This window comes from Patella vulgata, chromosome 8, assembly GCF_932274485.2.
Source record: "Patella vulgata chromosome 8, xgPatVulg1.2, whole genome shotgun sequence".
NCBI classification, from domain to species: domain Eukaryota; kingdom Metazoa; phylum Mollusca; class Gastropoda; family Patellidae; genus Patella; species Patella vulgata.
In genome coordinates, this window is record NC_065886.2 from 34,599,182 (window position 1) to 34,617,306 (window position 18,125).

The window sequence follows — 18,125 nt, forward strand, 5'->3', positions numbered from 1 at the left end:
ATCAGTGACTACATGCATTCAAACCTTTGATATCCAAGTTGCTTTTAATATCAGGGGCGTCGGAAGCAATTCTTGATTGAGGGGGCTTCCATCCTAGGTCCTTATAGGCGTGGGTCCAGGGGTCTTATCACACATTGTCTTAGTACTAGATGACTGTTTTACTATTCGCATTTACAGGAAAATAGTGTAATAACTAGGGATGGTTGGACAGCTTTTTCATTAATCAATTTTTACCACATGATGTCGAATTTATTTCAAAGTGATTTATCCCCATATTTATCAATAAATTTACAATGTACAATATATATATTCACCAAAATTTTGTTAAATTCCATTTTCTGAAACAATTTTGTTCACGTTTAGAGCTAACCAGGAGGTCCGGGGTTTGATCCTGGTGTTGAGTGAGTAACCTCCAGCGTGTTTTTTTTTTTAACGGGCAGGGTGGATGGTCTGTGAAGGAATCAGAACCTGTATCATTCCATGTCAAATGAAACAAATTCTAAGAAAGTTGTGTCATGGCCCCTGCAGAATACTATGAAAAAATTATAAGTTATGGAACATATGCATATAGACTTTTATAAAACTGTGATTCTAGAATTAATATTGACTGAGATACAGGTACCATTCATACAAGTATGTTTCGTTCGAGCATACTATTCTATGAATCTATTCTGGCGTTCTGGTTTTATTCCTTCTATAGTTAGACAATATTCTTCAAATTTGGGGATTTGGAAGAACTTTTTATGTAAATTAATAATCCACCATCCATCAGATTTTCCGAACAAGCTCTGTCTACTATGTATGGCATGCATTAAGTGCCAAAAGTCATTACTTTTGAGAAAAGAAATCAATATTTCGAAACAATGTAAGAATTTTACTATAGAGAGGTTGTTAATTGTCACATGGATAGTGTATCCGTAGCTGTTTTAAGAACTTTAAGAACAGAGAGATTAAAAACCATATGTTTGTCAGTTTCTTGGAAAATTAGCTTTGAATATCAACCTACATTGCAAAATCGCTAAAATCAATTTATTTAAAATGGTAACTATGCATGAAAAGTTTTGAAATTTAGGTGTAAGCTACGTTGCTTGTACTTGTGTTTATCAATGATGAAAGACCTATGTTTGTTACATGTAATTTACTCCTTCATGGTTTATATTCATGTACAGGTAACATCAATTTTGATTAAGATTGTATATTTGTTTTATTTCCAGATAGTACAGATAATGCTGGTATGATCGCAGGAATAGTTGTTGCTGTTATTGTTGTTATTGTCATTGTTATTATTGTCGTCATTGTGGTTCTGAAGAAAAGAAAACAGACAGCAGGAAAAGATTGTAAGTTAAAGTTTACAAAATCTTTCTCATCTCATGGGAGTGGGGGTGGGGGTGGTGGTGGCCAAAAAGTGGCGTTGGTTTCGATTCCCCGCGTGTACGTTACCAGGAGTAGAGTCACCTGTGCACCCTCCGGTTTCCTCCTAGTGGTAAAGACCCCTACGTGCTTGCAGATTGTTGGAAAAAAAATGGCCTAGTTTGTGTCAAGTGGACGTTAAACCCTGTTTCTTTCATGTTAAGATTTAAGAGCTAAATACATGTACCTAAGAAAATAGCTTGAATTACATTTTTGACGACCGAAATTTACCTTGAGCGCTAGCCACAGGGTAAAAGCTAGAGTTAAGCTAATTGGTCTGGAACCCAGAATAGAGATTGTAATAATATGGTGTAATAAGGGAAATAACTCTATATTTCAGATGATACACATGAAGACCGTATGAAGTCACAAACGTGAGTATTATATTTCATGTACGATGCTGACCAAGTTATCTAATCATTTACCATGTGACTAAACCTGACATATTTCAATACTGGCCATCTTTATATCATCTTGGGAGAAACAGTCGCTCAGTGATTAAGACGTTGGCTTGTTCACCCGGAGATCCCATGTTCGATCCATGTGTTAACCGAGAAAGTTTATCAGGATTTTTCAGCATGGTTCCCCCTTGTCAGTTGTGCAGAAGAAACAATGTATAGTCGTTCGGATGGGACAGAAAACTGAGGTCCCGTGTACACATTGTCGTGCATGTAAAAGAACCCTTGACGTTTGGAATTTGAAATAAGAGTAGGCCATAGTGCTGCTGCCGCCCATAGCCCACTGTATGGGGTATGCCTGTCTTCATTAGCTCAGTTGATACAGAACAGTAGGATGTTAAACCCATTTTATTTTATTTAAAATGTTAGAACAAACCTTCTTTTTTTTACTACCTGGAATATTAATATACTCCTACATTTAGCAGCTAATTATTGTAAATAAATTAATTTTATTTGCATTTTGTTTTTATAAACATGTACATGTATCTTTACACTAAGCTACCCTTCTGTCACTTGATGAAAGATTGCGTTGAAGTTGAAAATCATGTCTTCATTTGAACAGTAGGTTGTTAAAAAACCTTGTAAAATATGAATATTCAACTTGTACCCCATATTATACATGTGCGTTAATTATTGGGACTAAAACCCTACATTTTTGACATTTTTCTCTTTTTCAGAAATCCTCATATGACACCTGACACCCTTGATCATGATCGGACACAAAATAATGTGAGTAAATTGTTATTTTATCTCAATGATGCATGTTCTGTAGATACTTGATAGGTTTGGCGATTGTTACACTCCTCTGGTCAAGTTATTGAGAGTGTTGCGAGAACATGCTGTAACCAACTGGTCAGTGTTATTAATACCCTCGTTCATTCCTCCCTTATAGTTTCATGTATGTTCTTGTAGAATTGTTTGACCTCCTTTAGGCTCTCTCATTCAAAGCAAGATTCTATTCCACAAGCAAATCAGTCTTTCACTAACTCCCCATTCATTCAATTAACAAACACCAATTGCATCAAAGGTAAGGACCTATATTCTAAGCCCCCATTCATTCAATTACCTAACACCTGTTGCATCAACTAACTCTACTCTAACTCAAATTCAGTCCAAGGTATATTTATTTAAAGGAAGGAACCCATTACCTACACTTAGCTCCAATTAGGTTCTAGTGAGCCTACCATTCTCTATCTCCAATTCAGTCACAGACAGGGACTCGGTCACCAACTTTGTTCAAAGGTAATGGGGACCCATTCCCAAACTCAGTTGAGTCAAAGGTAATGACCCATTATTATTATGCAGTCAAATGTAGAGACTCATTCTCCAACTTTATCCAGTCAAAGGTAGAGATCCCAAGTCAATCAAAAGTGGGGACCCATTCCAAAAGTTCAGTCAAGGGTAGTGATCTATTCTGTAACTTTATTCAGTCAAAAGTAGGGACCAATTCTCAAACTTTGTTCTGTCAAAGTTAGGGACCCATTCTCAAACTCATTTCAGTCAGAGGAAGGGACCCGTTGGTTAGCTCCAATTCAGCAGGAAACAAGATATTCCCCAGTAACAGAAGGGATGCTAGCCCACACCAGCTCCAACTCAGCTCCATTCTCCAGCTCATTTCAATCAAAGGTAGGGACCCATTCTCCAACTCATTTCAGTCAGAGGAAGGGACCCATTGGTTGACTCCAATTCAGCAGGAGGCGAGATATTCCCCAGTAACAGCAGGGATGCTAGTCCACAACAGCTTAGAATCAATACCAGAATAGGACCTCACCAATCCCAGAACAGGAAGGAGAATCTACCACACCAATACAATAAATTTATGGAAGGAGCACACATCCTTATCAAGAGTTGAATGCTGTTCACTCACTGTCCTTTTTTTGTAGGATTATCTACCATATGATTCATGTGTATCATTTCATGTGTTCATTCATTCATTCATTCATTCAATAACACAAGAGAAACTCACACTACATGTACCTTGCTCAGCAACAGACAGGACTTTCTCATCCCTTTACTCAGTCTCACAAGGAACTCTCTCCACCCCTTTACTCTCAGTATCATAAGGGACTCTCTCCACCTGCCTGCTCAGTAACGGGACTATCTCACCCCTTTACTCAGTGTCATAAGGAACCCTCTCAACCCCCTGCTCAGTAAAAAGGAACTCTCTCTCCACCTTGCTCAGTAACAGGGGGGCGGGGGGCTCTCTGATGACACCTTTCAGTATCAGACAGAACTCTCTTAGCCCTATTTTCTGTATCAGAAGGGACTCTCTTAGCCTTATTTTCGGTATCAGACAGGACATTGTCACTGCCGTATTCAGTAAAAGAAGGGACTCTCTTACCCCCATCAAAAGGGACTCATCCCCTTGCTCAGTTACTGAAGAGACACTCTCCATATTAAGTAACAAAAGGTATTCCCTCCCCCCCCCCCCTATTTTCAGTAACAGAAGAGACACTCTCAACCACTTCCTCGGAAACACAAGTGACTCCCTCAACCCCATATTTAGTATCTGAAGGGACAAATATCCATTTATAGACAAGAATCATGAGAAGTTGAGTGTAGCTTTTGTTTTGCATGTAAATGTAAATGACAATCATTTTTGCAATCATTAATAACAAAATGTGCATGATAAAATCATCATTAATCTTTATCATCAATCTTCATCATCAATCTTCATCATCATCAATTATCATCTTTATTATCATCAACAGCCTTGAAGCTGGATAAACAAAATAGTATTAAGGGGATTAATATGACAATCATTTTTTCAATCATTAATAACAAAATGTTCATTATAATCATCAATCTTCATCATCATCAATTATTATCTTCATCATAAACATAAACAGCCTTGAAGCTGGATAAACAAAAATAGTATTAATGGGATTAAAATTTGAAAATTAAGATATTTAAAACTCTTCAGTTGCCATGTCAACTGCTTTCATAACCACTTTACATACATTTTTGGTAAAAAAATTACACAAATTCTATCTTTGATACTGTAATACATTCTGTCCTCAATGAATAAGGTTCAAGTTTACCTGGATTTTACACAATATGCATTAATTTAAAAAAAAACAACAACAGTAAAGCTATGTAACAGAAATATACCTGAGAAAATTAATCCTGAAATTGTCCCTCCATGGCAGGTGTCTTTGTTGAGATCTTGAATACATATACCCGTATATTTAATTTTGTGCCCTTATTAGGACATTAAACAAATTCTACTATAATTTATTACATCATTATCATATATTAGTTATAAATTGAACCAATTAATGTATTAGAAATTTTAGCAAGAAATTAGAATCAAATAATTTAATATCACCTATTTTTTTTTTTTTTTTTTTTTTTTTTTTTTTTTTTTTTTTTTTTTTTACTAAACTCATTGCATGCCTCTGTTGTGGTGTTGGTTTGTGTAAATTATTTTTGTGAATTATCCAATCAAATTTGTTTTATAAAATATCACCTTCCATGATAATACTGACAAAAATATTCAAATTGTATTATTTATTTTTTTTGTTTTTTTTTTTTTTAAATTTTGAGTTTTTTAAAATTCTTGCTAATTTTTCTAAGTAAATAATGAAAATATGGGACACTTTTTATGCAATCGAGAAAGTTACAATAGCTCATGATAGGCTGTAATACCAGTCACACCAGCTAACTAATTATCGGTTTTCCACGTGTAATTTTGCGACCCATGACTGAAACGTTTGGTTGGGTGGGAAAATAGGATCAAAGCCACAAAAACAAAACAAGGGTAAATTTAAGTCTTGGCAGTAGTTATCATGGTAAAAGATATTTTAGAAAATAACTTTTGATTTTCTATTGATTCCAATGTTTTTTACCAGGTAAATAGAACTGCCATGATGAATTTGTCCTCTGTTTTGTTTTTTTGCAGTCTGATAATGGCTACCACAAGAATGTCGAAGGTTTACACTATGCCGATCTCGAACTAACGCGGGCAGAATATCGCAAAAATCATCCTGAAGATTTCTCATCCAGAAAATCGAGCGAGGACCAATCGATCGAATATGCATCTGTGCGTGTATCATGAGTGTGGTGTTTCGAGTCTGGAGAAGAAAAGACAATAAATAGAGTTCTGGCGTTGTTGAATCCTAATTTAACGATACATGTATATTCATATGTGTGGAATTGAAACCATTTCTTCAGCTGATTGTGTTTGATTTGGACAGCTGGAAAACATGAAGAAAACCAACCATTTTTTTTTAAACTAACTTTTATATTATTGTATAGATTTTGTATGGTTTCTGTGTGTTTTAGTTTGTTTTTTAACTTGATCGCTTAGCTTAGTTCATTCTCATCGTGACAGTGTTAAGATATACATGTACATTATAACGATATACTACAGTCCAATGCCTTGGCTTGAACAGGTTGAAAAAGGGATTATAAATATTTGAACCGTTTGTATAGGGGTTTTGAATATTTGAACTGGTTGAAAAGGGATTATAGGTATTTGAACAGGTTGTATAGGGGTTATAAATATTTGAAAGGGTTTAAGATTTATATCATAATTAAAATGTGAAAATAAATGGTAAATATAGACTCTCAGACAATAAACAATAAGAGAACTCAAAAGGGAAGACATACCAAACCTAATAGAATGGATTAATCCTACATGTATTGTAAGTTATGGCTATAAAAAGTTCCTCACTTCCATCTTTATTAATCAGTAAGCTTAATAATATGCATATTTCCATATGAAGGATAAGTCATTTTATCTGAGTACAATTAGACCAAAATGATACAGTACAATGTAATTTGTTTATTAACTTTCTCTCACCCAGAGAAAATATCTAGAAAGTTTTGGTCAATATCAAAATAAGTGGGAGATAGATACATGTAACTCTGTTTCAGATTTGAGTTTTTAAGAAAAAAATATGAGGACTTATATTCGAATAGATTAATTCTCGGTATGTCACTGGTTTTTAATCCTTTAACGACAGTAAGAGTAAAAGAATTTAAAATTTATTCTTCATGTTAAGTCAAATATCCAGGATTAAGTTTTGGTAAAATATTTAGGTTGGCTAATTATATAAACAACCAGATGTTTCCAGTTATTATAGAATTGCAATAAAAGCAAGTTTGAGTTTTAAATTAACACTTTTTGGGAGAAATAATCAAAGTACACATGTAAATAAATGTAAGTTATAATCTTGCCTTAAAGTCCATGTGTTGACGCAAGTCCGCTGCATGTGTTAGATATGCATGTATATAGGCATAAGTCACATGTGTTACACCTGTAAATAGGCTTAATCCACATGTGTTACACCTGTATGTAGGTCTATCTCGCATGTGTTATACCTGTATATAGGCCCATGTCACATGTGTTAGGCTTAAGTCACATGTGTTACACCATGTATAAAGGTGGCACCTCAATATTTGTATATAAAGATAGAATAGTCATGGTTTTAGAATAGTTTAGAAAATTTTACCTCAGAATTAATATATACCATTTGTGCCATTTACCAAGACTGCCTTGGGTTGTTACAAAGAGGACATGTTTGCTACTCTTGACTGACCAATGACAGGCATTGATATTTACCAGTCAGTTGATTTACAGGCCTTAATATTAAAATCTCAAGGAATTTAACCGTAAATGCAATAATTACAGATACTACATGTATTGGTTTTTATTTGTAAAAATATAGAGATAATACTATAAAAATTTGCCAAAACTTTAAGAACAGAAATTGATCAATAAGGCTTTGAACATGTTTTAGCTTCAATTTAATTTAGAAAGCCATATTTATTAGCATATTTAGATGTTCTAAGTGATTATAAATACAGCTAAATGTATATTTTCTACTTCTATGTATGAAAATGGTTTTAGAAAATAAGATAATCCTAAAATTGTTAAAATTCTTTGAAAAAGAAAATAAGGAAACAGTTGATTGTTAAGTAAAATTCTAAAATAAGAGCCGTACATTTGTACTTTATAAAGAACTGGGGCCTAATTCACAAAAAACTTCTACTAAAATATTTTAAGGATGCGAACATTTCATTCGTTGATCACTAATGCAAATTTTAGTAGTCACAGTGGCTCAGTGGGTAGGAGGTTGGCCCACTAACCAAAACCTGGAGATCCTGTGTTCGATTCCTGCATTGGCCGAAAAAGTTCATTTGGATTTTCCAGCATGCTTCTCCCTTCTCAGTGGTGCAGGACAAAGGGCCTGCCAAGGGACAACGTATAGTTGTTCGGATAGGAATAAAAACCAAGGTCTCATGTACACATTGGATGGCATGTAAAAAAATCCTCAGCAGTTGGAATTCGATATAAGCATCGCTATCTGGGCAAAATTTCCCTCATAGCACACTACATGGCGTATGACCAATCGGAGCAGAACAGTAAGATGTTAAACCCTATTTCATTTCATTTTCACAACTTTTAGCTCTTTACCAATGCAAGAATTGAATTTTTAAAATATTTTAGTGTTAAGTTTTTTGTAAATAACTCCCCTGGCATATAGGTAGGTATATATAGTAGTAATTTATGTATATTATAATGTTTATTATGTTAATCTCCAAGGTGCCTTATTCAACTGTACTTAATTTTGTTTATATTATTGTTAATAATTTGTTATGTTCTGTTTTGGATTGTGTGGTATGAAATACTTTTAATATGTAAATAGGAAAAACTGTGCAATTCTTGAGAGGAATAAACACCACCAAGGACTTATTTCATACTTCCACCTGACCTGTACTGTATATGTGAACAACTTGTATTCCGATTAATGGCATGTATACATGTACATCTCCAATAGGTGTTTCAAAGCATTGACATTGTTATGTTTGTTAAGGCTAACTCTTAATCTTCCATTTTCTAATTGCCAAAAATTGTAATATTCCCTAACAAAGTATCTCTTAAGGCCAATGTAGCCTTTTAAATTCTGTATGCAAATTTTATTCCTATGACAAAAGTATGTGCAAGTAGAACCTTTAGGATTTTTCAGGCTTGCCTTCACCTGATGTGGGCAACACGAAAGGTGTGCCTGGTCCTTCAGGCAGTGCATTGACATGCATGGTAAAAGAAGCTTTGACTTAGAAAAGTAGGGAAAAATTAGTTCCACCTTCATTGCACACACGTAGCAATCGAAATACAAATTAACCTGGATTTTATGTTTATTCAATAATTACTAAAATGTTACATGAATTTTAGAGTTTCTTTAATATTAGGCTTCAAGATGCTGTATGTAAGATTTAGATAAAGAGCTGGCGGCTGTTGCTATAGTAGTCAAAAAAAAGATATGGAAAAATGATTATTGAAAATTTCATTCAAATTACTTTATTCTGAGCGAAGTTATTTGAAGATGTAGGGTAGATTGTACTTGACAATCGAGATTAAGACTAGGTTATCCATTTTAAATTAAATTATTAAATGGTGATCATGTTTCACGCCATGTAAAATCTCGGCCATCCGCCGATCTAGAGAGTTGATTACAGGTTTGTCTTGTGAATAAATTCTCAATAATAGTTTATATAACATTTGAAGCCACAATAATGACCTGCAATAGGCAGACTTAGCTCTTGCATAACACATCTTTACCTATATGTATGATTTTACACATTATTCTATTGCATTTATCCAGACTATATATAAATAATTCCGTGGCTTGCTTGAGGTTATATACATTTCTTACATACTGATTCATTTGAATCTTCCATCAAAATTAAACGATCAAAAGCAGTATCTGATATTATTTCAATATATTTTTTATTATATGTTTTTTTTATATAAATTTGCTTACTCAATAGATACATTAGTTTTGATGTGATCATCATTATTTTAATACACACAATAATAATTTGATTAACTTTATATCTTCAGTCATTATATAAATTTAATAGATACATGTATTATTGAAGTTATCATAATTATGTTGAGTGGCACAATAATAATTCGGTTAGCTTATATCTTTTAATCGATTGTTAAAGTGTTTAATCGAATATGCTTAATGTTTATTACCGAGACACGGGACATTAATCTGTAGAATATAATTACTGTTTATAACTGAGACACATGGCACTATTCTATAGAATACAATCACTGTTTATTTTTCAGACACAGGTCACGATTCTATAGTATACAATTACTGTTTATTACTGAGACACAGGACGCTATTCTATAGAATATAATCACTGTTTATTACTGTGACATAGGACACTATTCTATAGAATACAATCACTGTTTATTACTGAAACACAGGGCACTACTCTATAAAATAAAATCACTGAGACACAAGACCCTATTCTATAGAATACAATCACTGTTTATTACTGTGCAACATTTAGTAATTGAACTGCGGGTACACAGGACTAGGGGTCGGGCATCAATTAACAGTAATAACATTATGCCCAATTTGATAGGCGGCCATGTTACCTCACCATGTAAATAATAAATCTAATATCATAAATTATTTTTAATAGAGCTAATAGTTGTTTTAAAGAACTAGACCAATACAGTAGTCTTGAATTTGCAGGTCGGTATAGCTAAACGGTAAATTGTCGTGTTTACTATAGTGGACTCGCGATCAAACGATATCCTTACCACAGTGCTGGACTAAACGGTTTAGACTAGGCATATGTATGGCTGTCGCTAAAAGTTAATAGTTGTTATTTTATGTACGTGAAGTGTGTAAAATAACTACTGTTCAAAATGTATGTTTAGTGCTCAACCAGACCAAAAATCCCCAAAATTAGACAATAGTGAAATCAAAGAATCCCTCTCTCTCTCTCTCTCTCTCTCTCTCTCTCATATCAGGGTCAAATGATGTGGATTCTATTTGAGAATAGCGCTTTTAATATAAATTTGAAAAATCGTAGACACTGGGCTCAATGCAACATTAGTGAATTTCATGTGCCCTTTACTGCGTTATATACACTGAGTATCAGAATAGAATTTAAAAATGAAATAGTGAGTTAAGATTTTGGTTGACGGGAAATAGCACCTTCAAATGAAAGCAACTGTCCATGTTTAGGAAACCTACCACATGTATGGTCTGATACAGCTTAATGATAATTACTATATTCTGATATACATCCGATGCAGCTTTAATCATTCCTTGTATATTATTTTTTTTTATAATATTTTAATATTATATGTTAGCCGAACTTTTGTACATTTGCAATTGTAGATATAATTTTCAGATATGTATTAAAATTGTTTGTAATAATTTTGGTGTTTTTCATTTTGGTTTTATTTTACTGGTTATTTGTTATGTGGGTCGAAAGATATCTATACAGTTAACTTATGAGTAAAATATCGTGCTTAATTGATGCAAAATTGGTATAAAATTACCCCCCCCCCCCTGTCTGTGTTATATTGCACAGTGATTTATGAACATACTTACCAAACACATCAACAAAACACTATTGATTTTACAATAATTTCAATGTATTGTTAACAAGTGTTTTTATTAGTCTTATCGGTGCTGGAAAGAAAGGATTTTCATTTCATTCCATTTGATTTAAACAGTATTTATTCATATTTCGTATATACAATCATAAAGGGAATAAAATGAATAATTGGATACAGTAACAAGCAACTTACCGCTGATATAAAACTGCTGTCATTTCATTTGTAGTGGGGTGGCCGAATGGTTAGCACGTGCGCGCTGTATCATACGGTCTGTCATAGAGTCAACTGGCGGGAATTCGATTCCCCGGTTGTACGTGACAAGGAGTAAGGTTGCCTGTCCAACCTCGTGGGTTTTCTCCGGGTCCTTCGGTTTCCTCCCACTGTTAAAGACCCCTACGCGCAAGCGAATTATTGAAAATAAAATTGAACTATATGTTAGTCCCGAAATGACCTAGTTTGTGTCGAGTGGACGTTAAACCCCATCTCTCTCTCTCTCTCTCTCTCTCTCTCTCTCTCTCATTTGTAGTGGATACTTGGGACCAAAGTATTGTTAAACCAATTTTCCTATTGATACATCTCGTGTCCTATAGAAATATCCAGTGTCATATTGATTCATCTTGTGTCTTATAGATTCATCCAGTGTCCTATAGATTCATCCAGTGTCCTATTGATTCAGCTCCTATTGATTCATCGCGTGCCCTATAGATTCACCCTGTGTCCTATATCAATTAATGTATTATATTGTATAATTATAAAGACAAACACAGATACTGGTTCCACCAGGAAAATAGCTCATCGTATCTTTGGAATTTCAGTGAACCGTAAGCCTGACGAAACGGTAAGGAAATCCGAAATTAGTCAAATATCAAATATTTTGATATTAAGGACCTTTATTTAGTGTCCAAATTACATAAATATTTTGATATTATGTACCGAGTACTGTCCAAATTAGGTAGATATAAAATATTTTATTTGTGACCCGTGTTGTTAGATCTGGTGGTATTTGTAATAATTCAATGCAATATGTTGATGGCGATTGAATCAAAAACTGAGTTCGACTTCGTGGGGCCATGGGAGATAGGCGAACCAAGAAAGACCTTCGGGATTTTGATAACATCTTTCTTTGTAAACTTTCTTTGTCCATCCTCACCGGGACAACTTTGCACAGGTGGTGTTGCATCCCTCCCAAGACCACAAATGTTCCAGCATTCTGTTACAAGTTGTATATCGTTTGAAGGTATACGATTGTATCTTGTACAAATGTATCATTTGTTTCATCTATTCCATCTTCATTACCTCAGTCAAACACAAAAGTATGATGCTAAACCCCATTCATTGCATTTGTGTCATCCTTTTCGTTGTGTAGTTCCTGCTCCATTTTCTACTAAAGTATAGATAGTGTCCCTAGAAAGACGTTAAAAATCCCCAGATGCCCTTTTGAATTTCTCATTTCTTTTATCTTATGTTTTTATGGTTTTATACTAGTTACAACTGAGAATGTTACAGGGTTCAATATGGTGCATTTTACTCATTGCTCTCTAATAAAAACAGGGAGAGTGTTTTGCTTGTCATTCATATAAACAATGAGCGATATCCAATTTAAAAGGTTATGTGAGAAATCCTCCTCAACTTAAAGTCCTGACGACATCTTTTTGGTTTCAAAATAACATCTTATATTTTCAAAATAACATCTTATATTTTCAAAATAACATCTTATATTGTTTTCAAAATAACATCTTATATTGTTTTCAAAATAACATATTTTTGTTATCAAAATTACATATTTTTGTTATCAAAATTACATATTTTTGTTTTCGAAATAAATTATTTTTGTTTCGAACTAACATCTTTTTGGTTTCAAAATATTGTCTTATTGGTTTCAAGATAGCACCTCTTAGGTTTCAAAATAACATCTTATTGGTTTCAAAATGACTATTTATTAGTTTCAAAATAATATTTTATTAGTTTCAAAATAATATTTTATTAGTTTCAAAATAACATCTCAATGGTTTTAAAATAAGTGTTATGTGATTATCATTTCAGGAGGTTCGCGGTAGAGTAAATAAATCTATGGAGGATTCACCTAACGATCGAGATAGACGGCCATACACCATTCAGACAAATGGTGGTCGTACAAACCAAGGTATGGACCAAAGTTTCGAATCAGACGATGCTCCAAGAGATATCTACTTAGCCGAAGATGGTACTGATATCAGAGGATCGAACGCCATGTTGGGTTCCGCCGTGTAAAACAACAGGACGAATATTGCGGTAAAAGATAAAAGAACTATTTTAAGATTTAGCTAGTGATAAAATCAAAATAACGTGTAAATTGTTTGTAATTGTCAGGTGTGAAATAATTGGGTTGAAGAATGTGAGTTCAAAGAGAAAAGTAACTAATTAATGTGTGTGTAGCTATGGGTATTGTATTTTAAATGCGATTAGGGATAGTTTTGATTATTACTGGTGTAGCACACACTGATAGATGTTTGATTTCTAGGAATAATTTATAATGATTTGGTTGTGAATTGTTGTTTTTTGTGAGACCCCTTGAATTAATGTGTCAGACAGCTGAATATTGACTCCTTTATCAATTGCATATTATACACTGTATATTGATCCCCAGTTGTATTTAGAATATGTTGTAATAACAAATTATTTATCTGAACCTCGCTCCTTCTAGATAGAAACGAAACAACCACAAAAACACTTGAAAGGGACCTTGTATTGAGTTATTCTGAACATGAAACAGAATAATATCTTATTTTTGGTCCTGTTCTATATATTTTATGTTGCTTGATTTGTACAATATCCCAAGGGTTGTATTATATATCCAAACAGAAATGTCTTTTTTATATATTTTTGTAAGTTAGCTAGTAGTTCCTTCAAGTTCCCAACAAACTGGTCCCTGTCCAGTAACGTAGCCGGATTAGCAAGGAGATACTCTTATGAGGCTAAAACGCGAATTTTAAAAGAAAATCAGATTTAAAATCTTTAAATACATCACGATATATTAATGTATCCAAATGACAAATGGATATTAATTCAGATTTTATGTCACCTAGTTGGTATTACGACACATCGAAGCAATGTCTGATCGTTTTGTTGATCTTGTGTTATTTCAAAATAACATTTGTTTGTCGCCTTTGACGATATAAAATGTCACTAATATGTCGCCATGATCGATATAAAATGTCACTAATATGTCGCCATGATAGATATAAAATGTCACTAATAGTAATATGTCGCCATGATCGATATAAAATGTCACCATGTACGATATAAAATGTCACAGATATGTCTCCATTGACAGTACAAAATATCACAAATATGTTGCCTTCGACAGTACCAAATGCTACATGCGTGTCGCCATGAACAATATAAAATGTCACAAATGTGTCGCCTTTGAAATTATCAATGTAACACACATTGTTCAGATATTCACATTAACTGACATCTGGCTATGTGGCTGTCTCTTAACAAAATGCTTTAAATTGTTGTAGAATTATAATTAAAAAATAAAATGAATTATTATCCCCACCTTTAGTCGTTTTAGCAGGGAGTGTGCCGAGTTACCAATGGTATCTGATTAGAGAATATCAAATGCATAATAATAGACTAAATTCCTTAATTAATTCCGGGTCTAATCAAACCATTTAATAGAGGCAGTTAAAAAAATCCAATAATCATAAAAAGAAGCAAAAGATGATTATGCCCGTTGAAAGAATCACGGTGGTGATATTAAATCTGGGCTTGTTTAAGAATAATAATCATTGAAGTGTAAATATTATCCATCACGTAGCATTTAAATTCGTATTATTATTATTATTATTAGTAATAGTATTATATTATGTTATATCATACGTGTAAATCAGGACAATCATTTTATACTATCAAACATTCCTAATTGGTTCGGTTGGTCGAATTCATACAATTTGAAACTTTACAAAGTTTAAAAACCCTATCGTATATTCGATACAGAATGTTGGCTCGATGTGATTATACGCTGTGACGAATAAAAATATGCTATAGCCCCTCATATAAGTTTCCAATTACATAGAATTAATAATTGTATGCCTGGCACACTGTCGGGAAATTGTTTTTGCGATTTAGTTAGAATCCGACCAACATTTGTCTTGTTGGTGGTGCTCAAACGGTTACTGATTGTTTCTTCGTAGTTTACCGGTTATCCGGATATCCATTGCTATTATTTGGGGATAACAAATCATAAAACATTTATTCGTTAACGGTTTAACATCATTCCGTTCGTTAGTTGATGAATAGGGTAATTTTTTAAACGGGTTTGAAAAGTTGACTCGGAAATAGGTTAGCCGTTTGGACACTACCCTTATGTATATTAAATACTATAAATCATGACATGATAAAGATTTTAATTAGGGGCTACAACAGTTTTCTCTCATTGTACAGAGTATTCTTATTGTCTATTTTAATTGATTATATAGAAAATTAACAATATAATCACCACGACTGCCGTTTTATGTTTACCATTTCTTACATGTAAATTCCTTGCAGCGGTTAATAAAACTACCGTTTTCCTTGGAGTCATTACAGTTGTTAATACAATGGATTTTCCACTACAATTCATTGCAGTTGTTAGACACATTGCATAATTAAATTGTGTTAATGCACGTGTTTGTTCCAATTAGATAAACTGCAGTTGGTCACACATAGTTGTTTCACTTAGACACTGCAGTTGGTCACACATGAAATGTCCGTTTCACTTAGATACATTGCAATTGTTCACACATGAAATTTTTGTTTTTAATTCATTTATTGCACATGTTTAAAGCCCCTGATTAAAATCTGATATAAATATATATCTATATTATAATACACATTATCTATACATATTGTTTTTTTTCTTTAATAATTTTTATTGTTAATTGTATATATGATTACTTTCCATAATTGTAAATTTTGATTTATTTTTTATACATCTGTTTTTTTTCCGTCATTGTGTTAGATTGACTCTTGATTTTTAAAATCTTCCATATTTTAGGTTGCTTTTATTTGTGTTGATTATAATAGATGCATCATGTAAGGTTTAGATACAGAACTGACAGTTTTCGCTATAATAGGTTCAAAAAATGTCATGAAAATTTCCGTCACAGTCAAATTACTATATTTTGAGACCATCGTTAAACTCGTAAATGAAAATGTCCGAGGTTGTTCTAATTGTACTATGGCTCAGAGAGTTGATTATGGGTTTAATAAATGTTAATAAAAGATTAAATGATAATTTGTATAACATTTGAAGCCAGAACAAAGACCTGCAATAGACAGATTTCGATCTTACATACTGCATCTTTTATTATATATACTGTGTACATCAATAGTAGATTTATCTGTATTTATGATTATAGTAAACATTACATACGTGTATATAATCACTACATATTGAAATATCATTCATTTATTCTTGTATCCTATCGGCGTCTAGGGACAATAGTTCAAAATTGAATTCTTTATTCGGAATATTATTTTAAAGTCAGTATATATATTTGTACTTAACATGAAATCTCTTCCAAAATTAGACTGACTATATGGATCTGTTGTTATAAATAGTCACAGGAGACCCCATCACAACAGTTCATGTACATGTATCTAACGAATTAAAGAAAAACTCGCGAAATCTATCGAAATATTGCACAGCTTAAATGGAACCAAATATTCCGACCTTTCAGTGTAAATGAAAGAAAACTCGCTGGAAGCTAAAAAAAAAAAAAGAAATGAAGACAATCCGTTTCGTTACGCATAACCGGTATTAAAAGAAGTTTTATTATTTTATTTGTGTGTATGTTTTTGTGTTAAGCCATTTATCCCTATGTTAAAAAAACAGATTTCTTTATGTTTTTAAATTCAGGAATTTTATTTGCTTTTGAAATTTGGAACTCATCCCAATCTTTTGATAAAAGTAACATAAGCATCCCCATGTACAGTTGTAGTTTAGTTCCATATTGAAAGTGCCTATATTTAGAATTATTACGTCCATTTTAATACGCAAGTTAAACTACTGTAGAGCAAGAGTTGTTTTGATATGCAGCATTAGAGTTGGTTATTTTAAAGTTGGCCCACTAAACACTAAGCATGTCTTTGAGAGTAAATGAAACTGAATTTGTCTTTGCACGCAACAATGAATTCATTTACTCTTCGAGACATTCAAATAGCAAAATATTTCGACATGATGACAAATCAGTTGGTTGATTTAACATTGTACACATTTGGACTGCTTAGCACCAAGCATGTCTTTGAGAGTATTAAAATTTGATATTTAGGAAATCATCTGTGTGGAATACATTAAAGACAGTAATTACATGTACAGTCACCATATGTTCTTGCTTTACGGTACACGTTCTAGTATCATTAGTCATTATATATTTACTTTCTTAAATAGAATCATTATTTAACATAATTTTAATATAACCAATATAGATTTATATTGCTAATATCTTGTACATTACGTCATTTATATTAATTACCCAGATCAGATGTTTTTCTTTTATTAAAAAAAAAATAATCAAAACAACATATTGTACGAGTTGGTCTTAAACAAATATTTTTGATTTCCGAGAAAACTGTTTGGAAAAGAGATTGGAAGGTAAAAGCAACTCGCCTTGGAGGAGTTTGTACTTAAGTTTGAAAGGCAGTGTCCGTACACGCCCTCTAATTCCTCTATAACATAACGATACAAGGATAGCAGTCTAGTAGCACTTCGCACAGTCCACATTATATAGCAAAGTCCACATTAATAGCAACGGCAGCAGCAGCGGCGGCACTTACACCCTCGACGACAGTAGTGTGTCCCCAGTAACCACAATGAGTCCACGACAACACCAATAGTTGTTAATAGTAGCTCT

The 18,125-nt window shown here is 33.1% G+C and overlaps 1 protein-coding gene across 4 annotated transcripts in view; it reads left to right on the forward strand.

The window, feature by feature from the left end:
- LOC126829368 (uncharacterized) overlaps positions 1-17,794 on the forward strand; it is a 73,176-nt gene extending 55,382 nt beyond the window's left edge. For 2 of the 4 annotated variants that reach the window (XM_056103076.1, XM_056103080.1), the window contains 5 exons: positions 1,215-1,337; positions 1,751-1,784; positions 2,546-2,597; positions 3,369-3,494; positions 13,291-17,794. In XM_056103076.1, the coding sequence (XP_055959051.1) occupies positions 1,215-1,337; positions 1,751-1,784; positions 2,546-2,597; positions 3,369-3,494; positions 13,291-13,497 (542 nt within the window). In that variant the 3' untranslated portion in view covers positions 13,498-17,794. Of the gene's footprint in view, positions 1-1,214; positions 1,338-1,750; positions 1,785-2,545; positions 2,598-3,368; positions 3,495-5,769; positions 7,814-13,290 lie in introns of those variants that run through there. The other 2 variants (XM_056103078.1, XM_056103077.1) reach the window with 2 other exon arrangements.
- The last annotated feature ends 331 nt before the right edge of the window (positions 17,795-18,125 follow it).